Below are 20,850 nucleotides of genomic sequence, written 5' to 3' on the forward strand. Positions count from 1 at the left end.
CTTGTACCTTCAGCAAGTTTATTCTACACCCAACTCAGCAGATACAAACTCCTCATAATACTCCCACCATAATTCCAGCTCTGTCCTTTTCTGTTCCTTTGGAGGTTGGGACAGTCATCATTAACTGTCTTTAATAAGCTTAATAAGCTGTCGAGAGGGCGAGAATACAAGAGCGGGGATGTACTTCTGAGGCTGTATAAGGCTCTGGTCAGACCCCATTTGGAGTATTGTGAGCAGTTTTGGGCCCCGTATCCAAGGAAGGATGTGCTGGCCTTGGAAAGGGTCCAGAGGAGGTTCACAAGAATGATCCCTGGAATGAAGAGCTTGTCGTATGAGGAACAGGTTGAGGACTCTGGGCCTGTACTCGTCGGAGTTTCGAAGGATGAGGGGGGGATCTTATTGAAACTTACAGGATACTGCGAGGCCTGGATAGAGTGGACGTGGAGAGGATGTTTCCACCAGTGGGAAAAACTAGAACAAGAGGGCACAACCTCAGGCTAAAGGGACAATCCTTTAAAACAGAGATGAGGAGGAATTTCTTCAGCCAGAGAGTGGTGAATCTGTGGAACTCTTTGCCACAGAAGGCTGTGGAGGCCGGGTCATTGAGTGTCTTTAAGACAGAGATAGATAGGTTCTTGATTAATAAGGGGATCAGGGGTGATGGGGAAAAGGCAGGAGAATGGGGATGAGAAAAATATCAGCCATGATTGAATGGCGGAGCAGACTCGATGGGCCGAGTGGCCTAATTCTGCTCCTATGTCTTATGGCCTCATGGTCTTAACGATGTAATTGTCACTTGCTAATGCACAGACAGAAAGTTACAGAACGCCATCACAACAATAACAAAATCAGAATGTGCGTTGAGTTAGGAAGATGTCCACTTTGATGGGGAATTTGACGACAATACGTCCTCACCTTCTCCATCTCTCCGTCTATCCCTCTCTTTCTCCATCCCTCTATCTGTAACCCTCTCCCTCTTTCCCTATCATTCTCCCCACCTGTCTCTGTCTGTCTAAAACTCTCTCCCTTTGCCTCTCGATCTCTGTCTCATGTGGCTCAGTCTCACATCTGTATCTTTCTCCATTTATCTGGAACCGTCTCCCTGTGTCTCCAACTATCTATCACTCTCGCCCTCTAACTCTCTCTCTGCCTGTCACTCTCCCCTTCTGTCCCTCTAACTCAGTTACGTGGAGAGATTGGGGAAGTTGGGACAGTTGCGCTCAGAGAAGGTTGAGAAGAGATTTGATCGATGTGTTCAAAATCATGAGGGGCCTGGACAGAGTGGAGAGGGAGAAACTGTTCCGAGAGAGGCAGAGAGGCACAGGGGTTAGCACTGCTGCCCCACAGCATCCAGATTCAATTCCAGCCTTGGGTCACTGTCTGTGTGCAATTTGCATGTTCTCCTCATGTCTGCGTGGGTTTCCTCCAGGTGCTCTGGTTTCCTCCCACAGTCCAAAGGTGTACAGGTTAGATATATTGGCCATGCTAAATTGCCCCTTAGTGTCCAAAGATGTGCAGGTTAGGTGGATTGGCCATGCTAAATGCATGAGGTGATGGGGTTGGGGAGGGGATGCTCTTTGGGAGAGTGGATCCAGACCTGATGGGCTGAATGGCCTCCTTCTGCACTGCAGGGATTCTCTGATGGAAGGATGGAGAACGAGTGGGGCACAGATTGAAAGAAGCAATGGGGACATTAAGAGAGAAGGTTTTCCACACAGTGAGCGGCTAGGATGTGCAATGCACTGCCCCAGAGACTGGGGAAGGGAGGCATCCAGGAGGGAATTGGATTAGTATCTGAAAAGTGCAGGATTGGGGGCTGGAAAAACGACACTCCCTGAGTTTCTCCTTCAGAGGGCTGGCACAGACAGGAGGGCTGAACGGCCTCCTTGTGTTGCAATGAATGATCTGAATTCCCTCTCTCTCTCTCTCTGTGTCTCTATGGGCGTCGCAGCCCCTCCCCAGGGGACTGTCGATGCTGCCTGGATCGGGTGGCTCTGAGCCTCTCTTTGAGCTTTGGGTATCTTATCTCCCGGAGCGCCGCTGGGGACTGGTTGCGCAGAGGGAGCGAAGCAGGATCGAGACTCAGACATGCCGGAGCCGAAGAAGCCAGGTTGGTGAATCCCAGAGGGAAAAAAAACCCTTAGGAACAATTTGCAAAAGTTTAAAACAAGAAGCCTTAAATTGAAAAGTCTGTTTTTATTTCTGGCACGGTAATAGTTATTAATAATGTAAATAGTTAATAGTTATTAATAATACAAATTAATTGGATTTGATTCTGAGCTCCACGTTTGAGGAACAAGAACATCCTTAATTTTATTTCATAAAATCCGATTTCTGTAAATGCAGCTTAGATTTTAGTTGCAGATTTTTTTGCGGAAAAACCTTTTTAAAGCCATTCTTTACTCTTCCAGTATCAACATCCACAGAATTAGTTTTGAACAGCTTTCCTGTACATCAACTTTTTCCATTTGGGAGATTTTGGAGGGAGTGAACTTTTTTTGGTTAAGATTAGGAGTCAGATCCAGCCCAAAATCAATGCCTTTGCAGCCTGGATCCCAGTGTGTCTCTCTAGTGGGGACCATGTGTTGGGTTCAAAAACTGAAAATGCTGGAAAATCTCAGCGGGTCTGACAGCATCTGTGGAGAGAGAATAAGAGCCAACGTTTCGAGTCTGGAGGAAAGGGTCATCTAGACTCGAAACTTTGGCTCTATTCTTTCCCCACAGATGCTGTCAGACCTGCTGAGAGTTTCCAGCATTTTCTGTTTTTGCTTCAGATTCCAGCATCCGCAAATATTTTGCTTTCATGAACTGGGCGTGAACTTGGGCGGCATGGTGGCACAGTGGTTAGCACTGCTGCCTCACAGTGCCAGGGACCCGGGTTCGATTCCTGACTTGGGTCACTGTCTGTGCAGAGTCTGCACGTTCTCCCCGTGTCTGCATGGATTTTCTCCGGGTGCTCCAGTTTACTCCCGCAATCTGAAAGATGTGCTGGTTAGGTGCATTGACCCGAACAGGAGTGTGGCGACGAGGGGAATATTAACACTGCAACTTCATTGCAGTGTTAATATAAGCCTTACTTGTGACTAATAAGTAAATAATTTGAATTGGATTTTGGAGCTAGCCAGGAGATTTTTTAAGGTCTGGACCTCTCCATTCTGCACATTGACTTTGTAAATTTAAGAGTTTAAAGCTACTAGTGTCATTAAAATAGGCTTACATTAACGCCACAATGAAGTTACTGTGAAAATCCCTTAGTTGCCACACTCTGGTGCCTGTTCAGGTACACTGAGGGAGAATTTAGCATGGACAATGCACCCTAACCAGCACGTCTTTCGGACTGTGGGAGGAAACCGGAGGAAACTGCCCACCTGCCATGGGAATCGTAGCGGGAAAGGGAAGGACCAAGCAAAGGTCCCTTGACCTTGGGTGGTATTTTCCGGTCCTGGGGTGCGCATGTCTGGAAAATCCTGGCCAAAGTTAACCAGTTTGATCACCTGTTTCTCTACCAAACCATGAGGTTGGGAGAGGTGGGGGGGGGGCAGCAGAACCCCTTCACCACTCCATTAATCCTGACCTCCAGTGCGTGAATTACTGAGCTGAAAATTAACCCCCCCCCTCAAATCCTGACTCCAGCCACCCGACCCCCCCCCCCCCCCCCCGACTAGTTCTGTCCCCTTTGGAGGAGAGGGTGCAAGTTCTTTGAGTGCAATCGCTCGTCTCCTCAAAGCGGCTCTGGTATGAGATCAGACTGTGGGGGAAAGGACCTGGTTAGTGCTTTTGGGAATAGGGGCATCCTTCAGATATTGTGAACTTGTATTTGTATAGCGCCGTTCCCGACCTCAGGAGCTCCCATAATGCTTTACAGCAAATAAAATACCTCCCCGGCATAGCCACCCGATGAGGTGAGGTGAGCCTTCAGCCTCCATCCCCCCAAAGAAACACGATTAGATTCTCTCCCAGTTTGAAAATATGGTTCGGTTTAAGACGGGGCGGCACGGTGGCACAGTGGTTAGCACCGCTGCCTCACAGCGCCAGGGACCCAGGTTCAATTCCTGGCTCGGGTCACTGTCTGTGTGGAGTTTGCACGTTCCTCCCGTGTCTGCGTGGCTTTCCTCCGGGTGCTCTGGTTTCCTCCCACAGTCCAAAGATGTGCAGGTTAGGTGGGTTGGCCATGATAAATTGCCCCTTAGTGTCCAAAGATTTGCAGGTTAGGTGGATTGGCCATGCTTAATTGCCCCTTAGTGTCCAAAGCTGTGTAGGTTAGGTGGGTTGGCCATGATAAATTGCCCCTTAGTGTCCAAAGATTTGCAGGTTAGGTGGATTGGCCATGCTAAATTGCCCCTTCGTGTCCAAAGCTGTGTAGGTTAGGTGGTGCATTGGCTATGCTAAATTCTCCCTCAGTGTACCCAAACAGGCACTGGAGTCTGGCGACGAGGGGAATTTCACAGTTACTTCATTGCAGTGTTAATGTAAGCCGACTTGTGACTAATAAATAAACTTCAAACTTAATGAACGCTCAACCCCACTTTGTCACAAACCTCCCGAAACAACGACTCCACCCACTTTTAAAAATAAACCTCTGGCTCTGCCTCTTTGAAGAACTCTCCAGAAAGATATTCCAAGAGTTTCTAATTGTGGTTTATTTCTCTGATGCCAGCGTCAATAATAAATAATACCTCCCTCCCCCCTCACCTCAACCCCGGCCAGAAATAACCTTTAGCAACCTCTTTAGGAATCTTCAGTCGAAGATTGTGCACCGAGGTGAAGGGATTCTGAGAAGGGGACTGCTTGGGACAAGTTTGGGTTTCTGCCAGGCCGCATATGGAGGAATGGAACGGGTTGCTAATATTCACTTAACCCCGTCAGTGCTGGTCTCAACCTGCAGCCCTGTACCCCTCCCCTCTCGTCCCCTTAAGTTGCCTTTCCCAGATGTAAGGCCCAGAGGTTTATAGAAACATAGAAAAACTACAGCACAAAACAGGCCCTTCGGCCCCACAAGTTGTGCCGAACATATCCCTACCTTCTAGGCCTACCTACAACCCTCCATCCTATTAAGCCCCATGTACTCATCCAGGAGTCTCTTAAAAGACCCTATTGAGTTTGCCTCCACCACTGACGGCAGCCGATTCCACTCGCCCACCACCCTCTGTGTGAAAAACTTCCCCCTAACATTTCCCCTGTACCTACCCCCCAGCACCTTAAACCTGTGTCCTCTCGTAGCAGCCATTTCCACTCTGGGAAAAAGCCTCTGAGAGTCCACCCGATCTATGCCTCTCAACATCTTATACACCTCTATTAGGTCTCCTCTCATCCTTCATCTCTCCAAGGAGAAAAGACCGAGCTCCCTCAGCCTATCCTCATAAGGCATGCCACTCAATCCAGGCAACATCCTTGTAAATCTCCTCTGCACCCTTTCAATCTTTTCCACATCCTTCCTTTATAAAAGAGATCTCACTCTTTCTTCTTTAGCTCCAATGTTCACCCCCTCGTGTTTTAGGGTGTGATTTTGCCAAGATCCCAGCAACTCAGGACATCAGTGTGAGATCTCAGGCCAAAGCACGATGGTTAGCACTGCTGCCTCATGGCGCCAGGGACCCGGGTTCGATTCCCGGCTTGGGTGACTGTGTGGAGTCTGCACGCTGTCCCCATGTCTGCGTGGGTTTCCTCCGGGTGCTCTGGTTTCCTCCCACAATCCGAAAGACATGCAGGTTCATAGAATCCCGACAGTGCAGAAGGCGGCCATTCGACCCATCGAGTCTGCACACCGACCACAATCCCACCCAGGCCCTATCCCCATAACCCCCATGCATTTACCCTAGCTAGTCCCCCTGACACTATTGGGCAATTTAGCACGGCCAATCCACCTAACCCGCACATCTTTGGACTATGGGAGGAAACCGGAGCACCCGGAGGAAACCCACGCAGACACGGGGAGAAGGTGCAAACTCCGCACAGACAGTGACCCAAGCTGGGAATCGAATCTGGGTTTCTGGTGCTGTGAGGCAGCAGTGCTAACCATTGTACCACCGTATCACTGTGATTAGGTGGATTAGCCATGCTAAATTCTCCCTCAGTGTACCCGAACAGGCGCCGGAGTGTGGCGACTAGGGGATTTTCACAGTAACTTCATTGCAGTGTTAATGTGAGCCGACTTGTGACACTAATAAATAAACTTTAACTGAGAAACTTTAAAAAACCTTCATCCCCTTAAGTTGTCTTTCCCAGATGTAGGCCCCAGAGGTTTATTAAAGAGATTTCGCCCTGTTTTTTTACTCCAACATTTACCCCCCCCACCGTTGCATTTTAAGATATGATGTTGCCAAGACCCCAGCAATTCAGGGTATCATTGTGAGATGCCCTGTCTGCCCTGGCTGTTTCTGTAAACAAATTCATTCATGGCTTATGGATGTTGTTGGCTGGGCCAGCATTCATTGCCCATCCTTAATTGCCCCTTGAACTGAGCGTCTCACTCAGCCCACTTCAGAGGGGCAATTAGGAGTCAACCACATTGCTGTGGCTCTGGAGTCACATGTAGGCCAGACCGGGTAAGGTTAGCAGATTTAAAGTTAAAGTTTATTTATTAGTCACAAGTAAGGCTTACATTAACACTGCAATGAAGTTACTGCGAAATTCCCCCCGTCGCCACACTCCGGCGCCTGTTCGGGTCAATGCACCCTAACCGGCACGTCTTTCAGAATGTGGGAGGAAACTGGAGGAAACCCACGCAGACACGGGGAGAACGTGCAAACCCCGCACAGACAGTGACCCAAGCCGGGAATCGAACCCGGGTCCCTAGCGCTGTGAGGCAGCAGCGCTAACCCCACTGTGCTACCGTGCATTGGCACAGTGGGCCATCGTGGAGGTTTCCTGCTATTCGGTTAGGCGACTCCACCCCCCCCCCCCAACCCCCACCCTGCGAGGGGTTAATTTAAAGTGATGACACGGGCGGCGGGAGTATCTGGCTGCGAGGTCCCAGCTGAAAATAGTTGCCTGCCTTGTAAAGTTGTCTTAAAGCTGCTGTCAGGTTAATTCCGAAGCTGCCTCTCCGGAGTATTGGGTTCACGCACCGAGTGCGGCTCCAGAGTGGGCAGGGTGTCGTCTCATTATACCAGGTGCCCCCCCCCGGTGAGGGAGGGGAAGGGAGGGCTGAGAAACCTCTGCCCATAATAGGACTGGCAGCCCAGTAACATCCCCCCCAGCAGGTTCGTAATGCCAAGTGATATGCACCCGGTCTCTGGATAATAAATCAGCAACATTTACAGAAGCGTTAAATTAAATCTCAGCAAGCACCACTCAAAGCTCAGAAAACATTTTAATTCTTGTCGTTTTTTCTTTCCCTCCTTTCTAATCAAGCTTTTTTTCTCACATCTTTTCTTTCCCTCTACACCCAGGCCACAGTGGCACAGTGGTTAGCACTGCTGCCTCACAGCGCCAGGGACCCGGGTTCGATTCCCGGCTTGGGTCACTGTCAGTGTGGAGTCTGCACGTTCTCCCCGTGTCTGCGTGGGTTTCCTCTGGGTGCTCCGGTTTCCTTTAACAGTCTGAAAGACGTGCTGGTTAGGATGCATTGGCCGTGCTAAATTCTCTCTCAGTGTACCCAAACAGGCGCCGGAGTGTGGCGACTAGGGGATTTTCACAGTAACTTCATTGCAGTGTTAATGTAAGCCTACTTGTGACACTAATAAATAAACTTTTTAAAAAAGTCTCATTTTGTATCTACCCGTCTGTATCTACCGTTGTCTCTGTCTGTGTGTCTCTCCGTCTCCTGAAATGTCCCTTCTTATTACTTGCTCTATCTCTATTCCTCAAGTGAGTGTGCGTAAATTATATTTACTAGTGTCACAAGTAGGCTTACATTAACACTGCAATGAAGTTACTGTGAAGACCCCCCAGTTGCCACACTCTGGCGCCTGTTCGGGTACACTGAGGGAGAATTTAGCATGGCTAATGCACCCTAACCAGCACGTCTTTCAGACTGTGGGAGGAAACCGGAGCACCCGGAGGAAACCCACGCAGACACGGGGAGAATGTGCAAACTCCACACAGACAGTGATCCAAGCCGGGAATCGAACCCGGGTCCCTGGTGCTGTGAGGCAGCAGTGCTAACCATCGTGCCATCGCGCTGCTCTGGGAGAAAGTACGTGTGAGCGTATGTGTAAGTGAGTATGTGAGAAAGTGAGTGTGTGTGTGTGAGGGAGAGTGTGGGTGTCCCCCACTGTACCACCGAGCTACCCTGGGGGAAAGTGTGTGTGAGTGAATGTGTGAGAGAGTGTGTGTGAGTGAATGTGTGAGAGAGTGTGTGTGAGTGGGTGAGGGAGAGCATGAGTGTCCCCCTCTCTGTTTGCTGCTGTCCCTGTCTCTCTCTCTTTCTGTGCCACTCTCCGTCTCTCTCAATTACTTTTTGTTAACAAGGTTTGAAGGAATATGGGGCAAATGTAGGTATAAGAATTTGGGTCATAGATCAGCCATGATCTCATCGGCTGAACAGGCTTGAGGGGCTGAATGGCCTCCCCCTTGTCCATACATTAAACATCATAGTGTGCGGAGTGGCAATTGAACCCCTTGACTCAGTGGCAAGAACCAAGACTTTCATCTGTTTTTGTTATGGCCAGAGGCCTCAAAAGTGGCCCAGGCCTCTCGGAGAGGGCCTGGATGTGGGCAGGGAGGTGATGGTCTAGTGGTATTATCTCTAGATTATTAATCCAGAAACTCAGCTAATGTTCTGGGGACCCAGGGTTCGAATCTCGCCCACGGCAGATTTTAATTTTAAAAAAAATCAGAAATTAAGAATCGACTGGTGACCATGAAACCATAGCTGGAAAAATCCACCTGGTTCCTTTAGGGAAGGAAATCTGCCATCCTTATCTGGTCTGGCCTACCCAAGAGCCAGAGCAGTGTGGTTGACTGTTCCCATTGGTTCCCAGGGACTGGGGGACGATTCAGATTGAGGGGAGGGGAATGTGAGGAAGAACCTTTTATACAGAGCGAGTGGGAATGATCTGGAACCCGCTGCCCACAAGGGGGTGGGGGGCAAGTGGAGGTCATCAATGACTTAGGATGGGCACTTGAGGGAGATAAACTCGGAGGGCTATGGGAACAGGGAATGGGAGTGATTGGATTGCTCAATGGTGAGCTAGCATGGACTTAAAGGGGCTGAATGGCTGCCTTCTGTGCTGGAGTTACTTTTTTTTACTCATTCATGGCTGGGTCAGCATTTATTGTCCATCTTGAGTTAAGATTTAGACACAATGCTGCGGCTTTGGAGTCCACATATCGGCCAGACCGGGTAAGGATGGCAGATTTCCTTCCCTAAAGGACATTAGTGAACCAGATGGGTTTTTCCGACAATTGACAATGGGTCATCAGTAGATTCTTAATTCCAGATATTTTTTATTGAATTCAAATTTCACCATCTGCCGTGACGGGATTCGAACCTGGCTCTTCAGAATATTACCCAATCTAGTCACTGGATTACTAGTCCAGTGCCAATACCACTACGCCTCCCCTCAATGTACAGTTATTGTGCTGGATCAACACCACTGCCATGATACTACAGATTCCATAGAATCTCTACAACACAGAAGGAGGTCATTTGGCCAATCGAATCTGTACTGACTCTCCTAAAGAACATCTTATCCAGGCCCTATCCACTAACCTTTTCTCTATTCTATAATGAATTGTCCATATTGCCATCTGTTTGGAAGTTTCCAGTCTTGCTACCCAGCACTACCAACACCCACCCCACCCTTCATTCTGCTTTACTGCCTGTTATTGGGAGGGAGGGGTGGGGGAGGAGGGAGGGTTGGTTTCTACTGACTTTTCCCCAGAGATAGGAACTGTGGGACTTAAGGTGTTAAGAGTGAGATGAAATAGCTAAAGAGATGCTGGGACTGGATTCAACGGGAAGTTTTGAAAAGCAGTGGGACAGAATTCACAGCCTGGCCAATGCACCCTAACCCGCACATCTTCGGACTGTGGGAGGAAACCGGAGCACCCGGAGGAAACCCACGCAGACACGGGGAGAATGTGCAAACTCCACACAGACAGTGATCCAAGCCGGGAATCGAACCCGGGTCCCTGGTGCTGTGAGGCAGCAGTGCTAACCATCATGCCACCGTGCCGTCCCACCTTTCAAATAGCGAGCACAGGCTAAATAATCTCCCGTTCTGCTTTACAATTCTAAGTAGGATTGGGTGGAGGTGCATTAGGAGCAGAGGTGACAGCATAGATCAGTTGGGCCAAATGGCCTGTTTCTCTTCTGGACACTCCAAGTAAAGTAAAGGTCAGAACGGTGGCACAGTGGTTAGCACTGCTGCCTCACAGCGCCAGGGACCCGGGTTCAATTCCGGCCTCGGGTCACTGTCTGTGCGGAGTTTGCACATTCTCTGTGTGGGTTTCTTCCGGGGGCTCCGGTTTCCTCCTACACACCAAAGACATGTGGGTTAGGTGGATTGGCCATGCTAAATTGCCCCTTAGTGTCCAAAGGCGTATGGGTTAGATAGATTGACCATGCTAAATTTCCCCTTAGTGTCCAAAGATGTGCAGGTTTGGTGGATTGGCCATGCTAAATTGCCCCTTAGTGTCCAAAGGCGTATGGGCTGGATAGATTGACCATGCTAAATTGCCTCTTAGTGACCAAAGATGTGCAGGTTTGGTGGATTGGCCATGCTAAATTGCCCCTTAGTGTCCAAAGGCGTATGGGTTAGATAGATTGGCCATGTTAAATTGCCCCTTAGTGTCCAAAGATGTGTAGGTTAGGTGGATTGGCCATGCTAAATTGCCTCTTAGTGACCAAAGATGTGCAGGTTTGGTGGATTGGCCATGCTAAATTGCCCCTTAGTGTCCAAAGGCGTATGGGCTGGATAGATTGACCATGTTAAATTGCTCCTTAGTGACCAAAGATGTGCAGGTTAGGTGGATTGGCCATGCTACGTTGCCCCTTAGTGTCTAAAGATGTGTAGATTTGGCGGATTAGTGGGGTAAAGACAGAGGGTTACGAGGATAAAGCTTGGGTGGGATACTCTGTCGGAGAGTTGGGTGCAGACCCGATGGGCCGAATAATCTCCTGCTGCATTGTCGGGATTGTGATATTCCTTGCGAGTGAGGGGACAATCTGACCGTGGGAATAATATTTGCGAATATGCTTTTAATGAGATTCAAAGTTGTTTTTAAATATCAGGAGTTTGGAATCTGGAGGATAGCAAGCCACGATTAGATACCAGGATCCATAAAGATTTCCTTTAATGCCTTTCCCGTGCTTTGAGTTATGACCGTGTAAAGGGATCACATTTCCAACGAGGGCTGACATCTGTTCCTTCTTCGGCTCGCGGTTTGATTTGTAGAGGTCCCTGACTTAAATAAGGATAGACTTCGGATATAGAGTGGAAAGCAGGAGCGTAGATCACTGGAGTGCCGGCCTCCTTGACAGCTCACCGCCGGCAGCCAAGATCTCCTTTAACTCCTGACACAGCTCTGTACCCAGGTCCCAGCTATAAATCCTCGGAGTTACTGGCTGACAGCAGGTCAAGGCATCCAGTGATCAGCATAAAGTGATAGAAGAGAGAGAGAGAGAACCAGAGGACAGCTGGGAACTCTACACCACTGAAAGGCAAGGAAGAGATTTTTAAACGGGCCCTTCCGTGACCCAAAGCGGCCAATGATTTGCTCCCAAAAGGTGACAGAATCATAGAGTAGAATCACAGAATCCCTACAGTGCAGAAGGAGGCCATTCAGCCCATCAGGCCTGCATCAACAACAATCCCACCCAGGCCTTATTCCTGAAACCCCACATATTAGCCCTGCTAATCCCGCTGACACTAAGGGGTGATTTAGCATGGCCAATCCACCTAACATGCCCATCTTTGGACACAAAGGGGCAATTTAGCATGGCCAATCCACCAACTTGCACATCTTTGGACATTAAGGGCCAATTTAGCATGGCCAATCCACCAACTTGCACATCTTTGGACATTAAGGGCCAATTTAGCATAGCCAATCCACCCAACCTGCTCTTCTTTGGACACTAAGGGGCAATTTACCATGACCGATCCACCTAACTTGCACATCTTTGGACTGTGGGAGGAAACCGGAGCACCCGGAGGAAACCCACGCAGACATGGGGAGAACATTTTGACTCTGCACAGTCAGTCGAGGCCGGAATTGAACTCGGCACAGTGGTTAGCACTGCTGCCTCACAGCTCCAGGGACCGGGGTTCAATTCCCGGCTTGGGTCACCGTCTGTGTGGAGTCTGCACGTTCTCCGCTTGGCTACGTGGGCTTCCTCCGGGTGCTCCAGTTTCCTCCCACAGTCCAAAGATTTCCAGGTTAGATGGATTGGCCATGCTAAATTGCCCAAAGATGCATAGGTTAGAGCGATTAGCAGGGTAAATATGTGGGGATACAGGGATAGGGCCTAGTTGGGATTGTTGTCAGTGCAGATTTAATGGGCCGAATGGCCTCTTTCTGCACTGTAGGGTTTCTTTAACGTGATTAAATAGATTGAGTGTCAACCTGTGAAATCCTTCCAAACACGCCAATGGTTGGCGGGATGAACGGGAGAGACTCCTGGTCAGCATGTGATGGGAGAAATGTTGGAGCCTGGACCAGCACTATCCAGACTCAACATGCAAAGGGCATGTCGCCATGGTGAGGTAAACTACTGAGTGAGCTGTAACCCACCCCCACTGCCATCCATGGTCACAATGGCTGTCACCCAGGTCAGTGTGGCCACTGTGCGGTACTGGAAGGCTGACGTTGCCCAGGGCAGGGGTTGGGGGCGGGGGGGGGGGGACCTGAGCCCCACCAGGGTTCTTGAAAGAAGAGGGTGAAAAGGACAGACAAAAGCGAGAAAGACTTACCGTTATTTGATTTTGATTTGATTTGTTGTCACATGTATTAACATACAGTGAAAAGCATTGTTTCTTGTGCACTGTACAGACAAAGCATACCATTCATAGAGAAGGAAAGGAGAGAGTGCAGAATGTAGTGTTACAGTCAGAACTAGGGTGTAGAGAAAAAACTTAATGCGAGATAGGTCTATTTGAAAGTCTGATGGCAGCAGGGAAGAAGCTGTTCTTGAGTCGGTCAGTAGGTGACCTCAGACTTTTGTATCTTTTTCCCGATGAAAGAAGGTGGAAGAGAGAATGTCCGGGGTGTGTGGGGGTCCTTAATTATGCTGGCTGCTTTGCCGAGGCAGCGGGAAGTGTAGACAGAGTCAATGGATGGGAGGCTGGTTTGCGTGATGGACTGGGCTGCATTTCACGACCTTTTGTAGTTCCTTGCTGTCTTGGGCAGAGCGGGAGCCATGCCAAGCTGTGATGCAACCAGAAAGAATGCTTCGTATGGTGCATCTGTAAAACTTGGTGAGAGTCGTAGCCAAATCTCCTTAGTCTTCTGAAAAGGTAGAGGCGTTGGTGGGCTTTCTTAACTATATCCAAAGATGTGCGGGTTAGGTTGATTGGCCATGCTAAAATTGCCCCTTAGTGTCCTGAGATGTGTAGGTTAGAGGGATTAGTGGGTAAATGTGTAGGGATATGGGGGTAGGGCCTGGGTGGGATTGTGGTTGGTGCAGACTCGATGGGCCAAATGGCCTCTTTCTGCACTGTAGGGTATCTATGATCTATGATCTATGGTATAGCGCCTTGGAGGCCATTCAGAGGAGGTTTACTAGTTTGATACCTGGAATGAGTGGGTTGTCTTATGAGGAAAGGTTGGACTTTAGAAGAATGAGGAGGTGACTTGATTGAAGTTTATAAGATCCTGAACAGTCTTGGCAAGGTGGACGTGGAAAGGATTTTTCCTCTTGTGGATGAGTCTAGAACTAAAGGTAACTGTTTTGAAATTAGCGGCTGCCCTTTTGCGACAGAGACAAGGAGAACTTTTTTCTCTCTGAGGGTGATGCGACTTTGGAACTCTCTGGGTGAGATTTTCCCATCCTGCTCGCCATGGGAATCATAGCGGGCTGGGACGGACTATTCAAATGTCCGTTGCCCTCGGTGGGGATGGGGTGGGGAGGGATTTTTTGATCTGGGGGCGAGTATGGTTGGAAAGTTCCACCCTCTGTCTCAAAAGGCGGTGGAGGCGGGGTCACTGGATATTTTTAAGGTGGAGGTCGACAGATTCTTGTTACGCAATGGGGATCAAACATTATCCAGTGTAGATGGGAATGTGGAACTCAACACAAACAGATCAGCCAGCCATGATCGTATAGAATGGTAGAGCAGACTCGAGGGGCCGAGTGGCCTACTTCTGCTCCTAATTCCAACGTTCCTTCAAAACCTCAGAATGTCCCAAAGCATTTTACAGCCAATGAAGTAATTTTGAAGTGTTTTTTACCTCACGGTTGTGATGTAAGATGAGATGTTAACATAATAAAGAGAACGGAGGGGAGTTGGGGGAAATGGAAGATAACTGAAGATGAAAAGAGGATTAGGATGAAGAAACAGGGTGGATGCGGGATGGGAGGAGAAAGTCCAAGGAAGTGGGGAGGAATTGGGAAGAAAGAAAAAGGAACTCCGAGGAAACTAAAGATTAAGAAATAATTAAACGGAGAATTTGTTTATCATTTCTGTCAACTATTCCATCAAAGTTACTTCAGGATGTAATGACCACATCCCCTCCCTTTTAAATAAAGTTTATTTATTAGTGTCACAAGTAGGCTTACATTAACACTACAATGATGTTACTGTGAAGATCCCCTAGTCGCCACACTCCGGCGCCTGTTCGGGTACACTGAGGGAGAATTTAGCATGGCCCAGTGCATCAAACCAGCACGTCTTTTGGACTGTGGGAGGAAACCGGAGCACCTGGAGGAAACCCAAGCCGGGAATTGAACCCTGGGCCCCTGGCGCTGTGAGGCAGCAGCGCTAACCACTGTGTCACCGTGCCGCCCCAATAATCAAAGTGATTATCATTGGCAATCAATGTGGCATTCCTGACTTTCCGAGGGAGAGAAACACACAATCGGAAAAGTCCCTTTCGCTGGGACTTTCCTCAAGAACTTTTGGGAATGGATATTCCCAAACCTCATGTTCGGCTTGACTTCCGAACTTGACTTTCAATCTTGATGAAAGAGGATGGCTGGGTATTGTAATAACTCTGAGGTGGTTTTTGTTAAAGAGAAAGCTTTGATTGGGTCTCTTTGAAGTTCTCTGGGCGTCTTTCCATGTTAAAAACTCCACATAAATCCAAGTTGTTGAAGTGATCTCACTGGCACCTTGACTGGTTGAAGCTACGCCGAGAGGCATGTGTTTGCTTCAGTTGTGTGTTGGGGTTGCTCACGATCGTCGGGTTACTTAGACTGTCCAGCACAGAAACAGGCCATTCGGCCCAATGAGCCCATGCTGGTTCTTTTGCTCCATACAATCATCCTCTCCCCCTTCTTTCACTAACCTTCTATTCTTTTGTCTATCGTGTTCCGATCTTAACTTCCCCTTAAATGCTTCCATGCTATTCACCTAGAGCAGCACAGTGGTTAGCACTGCTGCCTCACAGCACCAGGGACCCAGGTTCAATTCCGGCCTCGGGTGACTGTCTGCACGTTCTCCCCGTGTCTGCATGGGTTTCCTCCGGGTGCTCCAGTTTCCTCCCACACTCCAAAGATGTGTAGGTTAGGTGGATTGGGAATGCTAAATTGTCCCTTAGTGTCCAAAGATGAGTAAGTTAGGTAGATTGACCATGCTAAATTGCCCCTTAGTGTCCAAAGATGTGTAGGTTAGGTGGATTGGCCAAGCTAATTTGCCCCTTAGTGTCCAAAAATGTACAAGTTAGGTGGATTGGCCATGTTAAATTGCCCCTTAGTGTCCAAAAATGTACAGGTTAGGTGGATTGCCCATGCTAAATTGCCCCTTAGTGTCCAAAGATGTGTAGGTTAGGTAGATTGACCATGTTAAATTGCCCCTTAGTGTCCAAAAATGTACAGGTTAGGTGGATTGCCCATGCTAAATTGCCCCTTAGTGTCCAAAGATGTGTAGGTTAGGTAGATTGGCCATGCTAAATTGCCCCTTAGTGTCCAGGTGAGGCATTTATCGATGCCAAATGCATGGGGTTACAGGGATGGGCTGGATCTGGGTGAGATGCTGTTTGGGGAGTCAGTGCAGAATTGATGGGCCGAATGACCCCTTTCTGCACTGTAGGGATTCAATGGATTCAACTTTATGAGCTTAAGAGTGGGCCATTTGGCCCCTCGAACTTGCTCTACCATCCAACAAATTTATGGCTGATTTTTCTCTACCTCAACCTTCCTGCACGGCCCTCGTGTCCCCTTGAATCCCTTTGTGTCCAAGTATCCATCAGTCTTGGTCTTGTAGATACTCGGTAACTGAGCCCCCCACGGGACCTCTGGGGTAGAGGATTGCAAAGATTCACAATCCCCTGAGCCGAGAAACTTCTCCTCATCTCAGTCCTAAATGGGTCAGCCCTAACCCTGAGATTGTAAATGTTTCAATGAGATAAGCCACTCTCTGAAGAAATTTCTCCTGAATCCCTTACTGGATTTACCAGCGACTAACTCATGGCTGAATTCTCCAGCCCCGTCCCCATGGCGGGTTTTACGGTGGCAGAGATCCTTGCCATTGGCTGGTGGTGGGATCTTCTGGTCTCGCCAAAGTCGATGGCAGATTGCATGGCTCACTGGTCCCGGGGTGGGTGCAAACCTCGGCGGGACTGGAAGATCCTGCTGGCAGGAAGGGGCTGGAAAATCCCACCTGTTACATTTCTGGCCCCTACCGTTGACCTCCCTTGACTCGGAACCACCGTCCGCCCCACCAATCCTTAAACCTGGGCCGAAATTTTCCTGAGGTAGCCGTGAGCGGGAATTTCTGGTCCCTGCCGACGGTGACCCCCCCGCCCCGCCAACAAAAATCGCCGGTTCCCCAGCAGTGCAAACAACGGGAAAACCCTTCGACAGCGGCGGGACTGGAAGTTCCAACCGTCAGCTAATGGCGGGATACTTCGACAGTCACAAAATATCACGCGATGGGGAGTGAGGTGTGGGCTGGATGGACGGCGGGGGAGTGGGGGGGAGGTGGAGGGGGTGGAGAATCCCACCGTTAAAGACCCCTATCAGGTTACCCCTCGACCTTTACTCTTCGACCGTTTCTCATCGTTAGAAGCTGTCACTTCTGGCCTCATCTTTTGTAGATCTATTTTTTGCTTCTCCTCCAGTATCGTGTGTCCTATTTATAGGATTTGTCCTGTCTGCCTCACATGATGGATGGGGCAAGTTAACCTCACTGCAATCTTGCAATCCAAATGTCCATACTGGGGGAGCTTGCAATAGGTAGGAGATAATGTGACCTACCTGGTGTTGCTTCAATCACACAATTTCAATTGGAAATTCCCTCATTTTGTGTCTGCTGTATTTCTCCACTCACTGAATCATTGAATCCCTACAGTGCAGAAGGAGGCCATCCGGCCCGTCGAGCACGAACCACAATCCGACTCAGGCCCTATCCCGATAACCCCATTCATTTACCCTAACTCGTCACCCTGACACTAAGGGGCAATTTAGCATGGCCAATCCACCTAATCTGCACATCTTTGGACACGAAGGGGCAATTTAGCATGGCCAATCCACCTAATCTGCACATCTTTGGACACTAAGGGGCAATTTAGCATGGCCAATCCACCTAACCTACGCATCTTTGGACACTAAGGGGCAATTTAGCATGGCCAATCCCCCTAACCTGCACATCTTTGGACACTAAGGGGCAATTTAGCATGGCCAATCCACCTAACCTACACATCTTTGGACACTAAGGGGCAATTTAGCATGGCCAATCCACCTAACCTACACATCTTTGGACACTAAGGGGCAATTTAACATGGCCAATCCACCTAACCTGCACATCTTTGGACACTAAGGGGCAATTTAGCATGGCCAATCCACCCAACCTGCACATCTTTGGACACTAAGGGGCAATTTAGCATGGCCAATCCACCTAATCAGCACATTTTTGGGAGGAAACCGGAGCACCCGGAGGAAACCCACACGGACACGAGGAGAACGTGCAAACTCCACACAGACAGTGACCCAAGCTGGGAATGGAACCTGGGTCCCTGGCACTGTGAGGCAGCAGCGCTAACCACTGTGCAACCGTGCCGCCCCCTCTCTTTCTCGGCGCCCTTTGACCTCGTTCTCCCTCTCTCTCTTCGACACAGCGGGCTTCACCAAGAAGCCGCAGAGCCAGACGCTGACGCTGGGCGACAAGGCGGAGTTTGTGGCCGAGGTGGAGAAACCGAATGTGAAGGTGAAGTGGCAGAAGGGTGGCAAGGATCTGATTGCCGGGCCCAAGTACACCATCAAGGCGGAGGGCAAGAAGCACACACTGATTGTCAATGACCTGGCCAAGCAGGATGACGGGGCCTACATGGCGGTGTTGGGCACTGCCAAGGAGAAGTTTGAGCTCCACGTGAAGGAACCTGGTGAGTAACCGTCTGGCGGAGAGCCGCCTGTTCATTCACCAAAATAGTCTGGCCGTTCATCAAGATTGTTCATTCACTAATCATGTGTATTTTAATGTCTTACAGAAAAGGTCGAAGCCCCGGCAGCTCCGGGTAAGTACTTTACGCTCCTCACATTGCCTCAGAATGCATCCATTTTACAGACGCATAGAATCCCTACGGTGCAGAAGAGGTCATTCAGCCCATCGAGTCTGCACTGACTCTTCGACAGGCCCAGACCTTTTCCTCTGCCCTATCCCTATGGGGCGGCACGGTAGCACAGTGGTTAGCACTGCTGCTTCACAGCTCCAGGGTCCTGGGTTCGATTCCCGGCTTGGGTCACTGTCTGTGTGGAGTTTGCACATTCTCCTCGTGTCTGCGTGGGTTTTCTCCGGGTGCTCCGGTTTCCTCCCACAGCCCAAAGATGTGCGGGTTAGGTTGATTGGCCAGGTTAAAAATTGCCCCTTAGAGTCCTGAGATGCGTGGGTTAGAGGGATTAGCAGGTAAATATGTGGGGGTAGGGATTAGCAGGTAAATATGTGGGGGTAGGGCCTGGGTGGGATTGTGGTCGGTGCAGACTCGATGGGCCGAATGGCCTCCTTCTGCACTGTAGGGTTTCTATGATTTCTATGATCCCTGTAACCCTGCACACTTACCAAGGCCAATCCACCTAACCTGCACATATCCCTACAGTGGACAAGCCCATCGAGTCTGCACCGACAACAGTCCCACCCAGGCCCTATTCCCGTGACCCCACATATTTACGCTGCTAATCTCCCCAAAACTAGGGGCAATTTAGCATGGCCAATCCACCTAACCCCCACATCTTTGGACTGTGGGAAGAAACCGGAGCACCCAGAGGAAACCCACGCAGACACGGGGAGAATGTGCAAACTCCACACATTCAGCGACCTGAGCGGGGAATGGAACCCGGGTCCCTGGCGTGAGGCAGCAGTGCTAACCACTGTGCCACATCTAGACCCCAACATGCATAACAGTCCAGCCCTAGGTTGGCACGGTAGCACAGTGGTTAGCATTGCTGCCTCACAGCGCGAGGGGCTCAGGTTCGATTCCTGGTTTGGGTCACTGTCTGTGTGGAGTCTGCATGTTCTCCCCGTGTCTGCGTGGGTTTCCTCCGGGTGCTCCGGCTTTCTCCCACAGTCTGAAAGACGTGCTGGTTAGGGTGCATTGGCCAAACTAAATTCTCCCTCAGTGTACCTGAACAGGCGCCGGAGTGTGGCGACTAGGGGATTTTCACAGTAACTTCATTGCAGTGTTAATGTCAGCCTAATTGTGACACTAATAAATAAAAATAGTCACCGGGCGCACTGAGCTAACCGAGCCCCTCTGTCCCCCCATTAGACTTTTAGATAGTGACCACTTGATTAGGGACTGTGACATTGGAGTCAGAGGGAGAGTTAATAACTGGGGGAAGAGACCGAGAGAATGGGTGAAGTTGTTGCGATCAGAGTAATTAAGGGTAACCGCGCTAACTAATCCTCCCCTTCTTCTTTCAGCAGTTGAAGAGAAAGCCCCTGCTGATGGTAGGCTAAGATTCTTTTCCTTTATCTCTCTAATGTTCCTTTGTGTATAAAATATTTTTATTAGTTTGCTTTGATCATTTGGAAACGGTTTTCTGTCTCTCTTCTCTTTATAGAACAAGCTGAACTCCCTGTAGATGGTAAGAATTTCCATTCATTTTTTCTCACTAATAAATTTCGACAACATAGTACATCACAGGCCATTCGGCCCATTGTGCCCATGCTTGTTCTCTGAATGGGCTGTTTCCCCCTCCCCGACTACCTACCCCCCCCCCCCCCTACTCATTTCCCCCAGAGCCCTGCGATTTTGTTTTCCCCAAGTATTTATCCAATTCCCTTTTGAAAGTCAGCATCGAGTGAGCCTGACTGGACATGACTAACTGGGCCGGATTGTCTGCCCATGGACAGGATAAGTGGGCTGAATGGTCTGCCAATGGACATGGCTAAATGGGCTGGGTGGTGCATGGCAGCACTGACCCAAAGGCCCTCTCGGAGCCAATAGACATGGAGTCGGTGAAAGAGATTCCATTGGAAAAGTTGAGGACCAGGTCAGAAAGACCAAGCTATTTTAGGAAATGAATCTAGACCCTAACCTTTACATTCGATTTGGGTATTTGGATGAGCATAAGGTGTTTTACTCCAGGTATTATCTGAGTGAGCGACTAGGAATCACTGACTTACCTTGCGCAAATGCCCAACCAGTGACGGGCAACCTGAGCTAGTGAGTGGGCCGCAGAGGTGGCCCTCCCCCACCTCAGTGGGCCGTAAGATTGAAATCGGGCTAACTGTGACCCCATGAATAAGATTAAATACATTTAATACACGCCGAACATTTCCTAACAAGTTAGAGAAAATGCTTCATCAGGGC

General features: G+C 49.4%; 1 protein-coding gene across 1 annotated transcript in view; it reads left to right on the forward strand.

Annotated features, from left to right (window-relative positions):
* Nucleotides 1-1,920: 1,920 nt before the first annotated feature.
* mybpc2a (myosin binding protein Ca) overlaps nucleotides 1,921-20,850 on the forward strand; it is a 111,700-nt gene continuing 92,770 nt past the window's right edge. The window contains exons 1-5 of the mRNA XM_078237271.1: nucleotides 1,921-2,110; nucleotides 18,160-18,423; nucleotides 18,529-18,555; nucleotides 19,959-19,985; nucleotides 20,099-20,122. Coding sequence (XP_078093397.1) covers nucleotides 2,089-2,110; nucleotides 18,160-18,423; nucleotides 18,529-18,555; nucleotides 19,959-19,985; nucleotides 20,099-20,122 — 364 coding nt within the window. The 5' untranslated portion in view covers nucleotides 1,921-2,088. The remainder of the gene's footprint in view (nucleotides 2,111-18,159; nucleotides 18,424-18,528; nucleotides 18,556-19,958; nucleotides 19,986-20,098; nucleotides 20,123-20,850) is intronic.

This window comes from Mustelus asterias, chromosome 21 (genome assembly GCF_964213995.1).
Source record: "Mustelus asterias chromosome 21, sMusAst1.hap1.1, whole genome shotgun sequence".
NCBI lineage: Eukaryota > Metazoa > Chordata > Chondrichthyes > Carcharhiniformes > Triakidae > Mustelus > Mustelus asterias.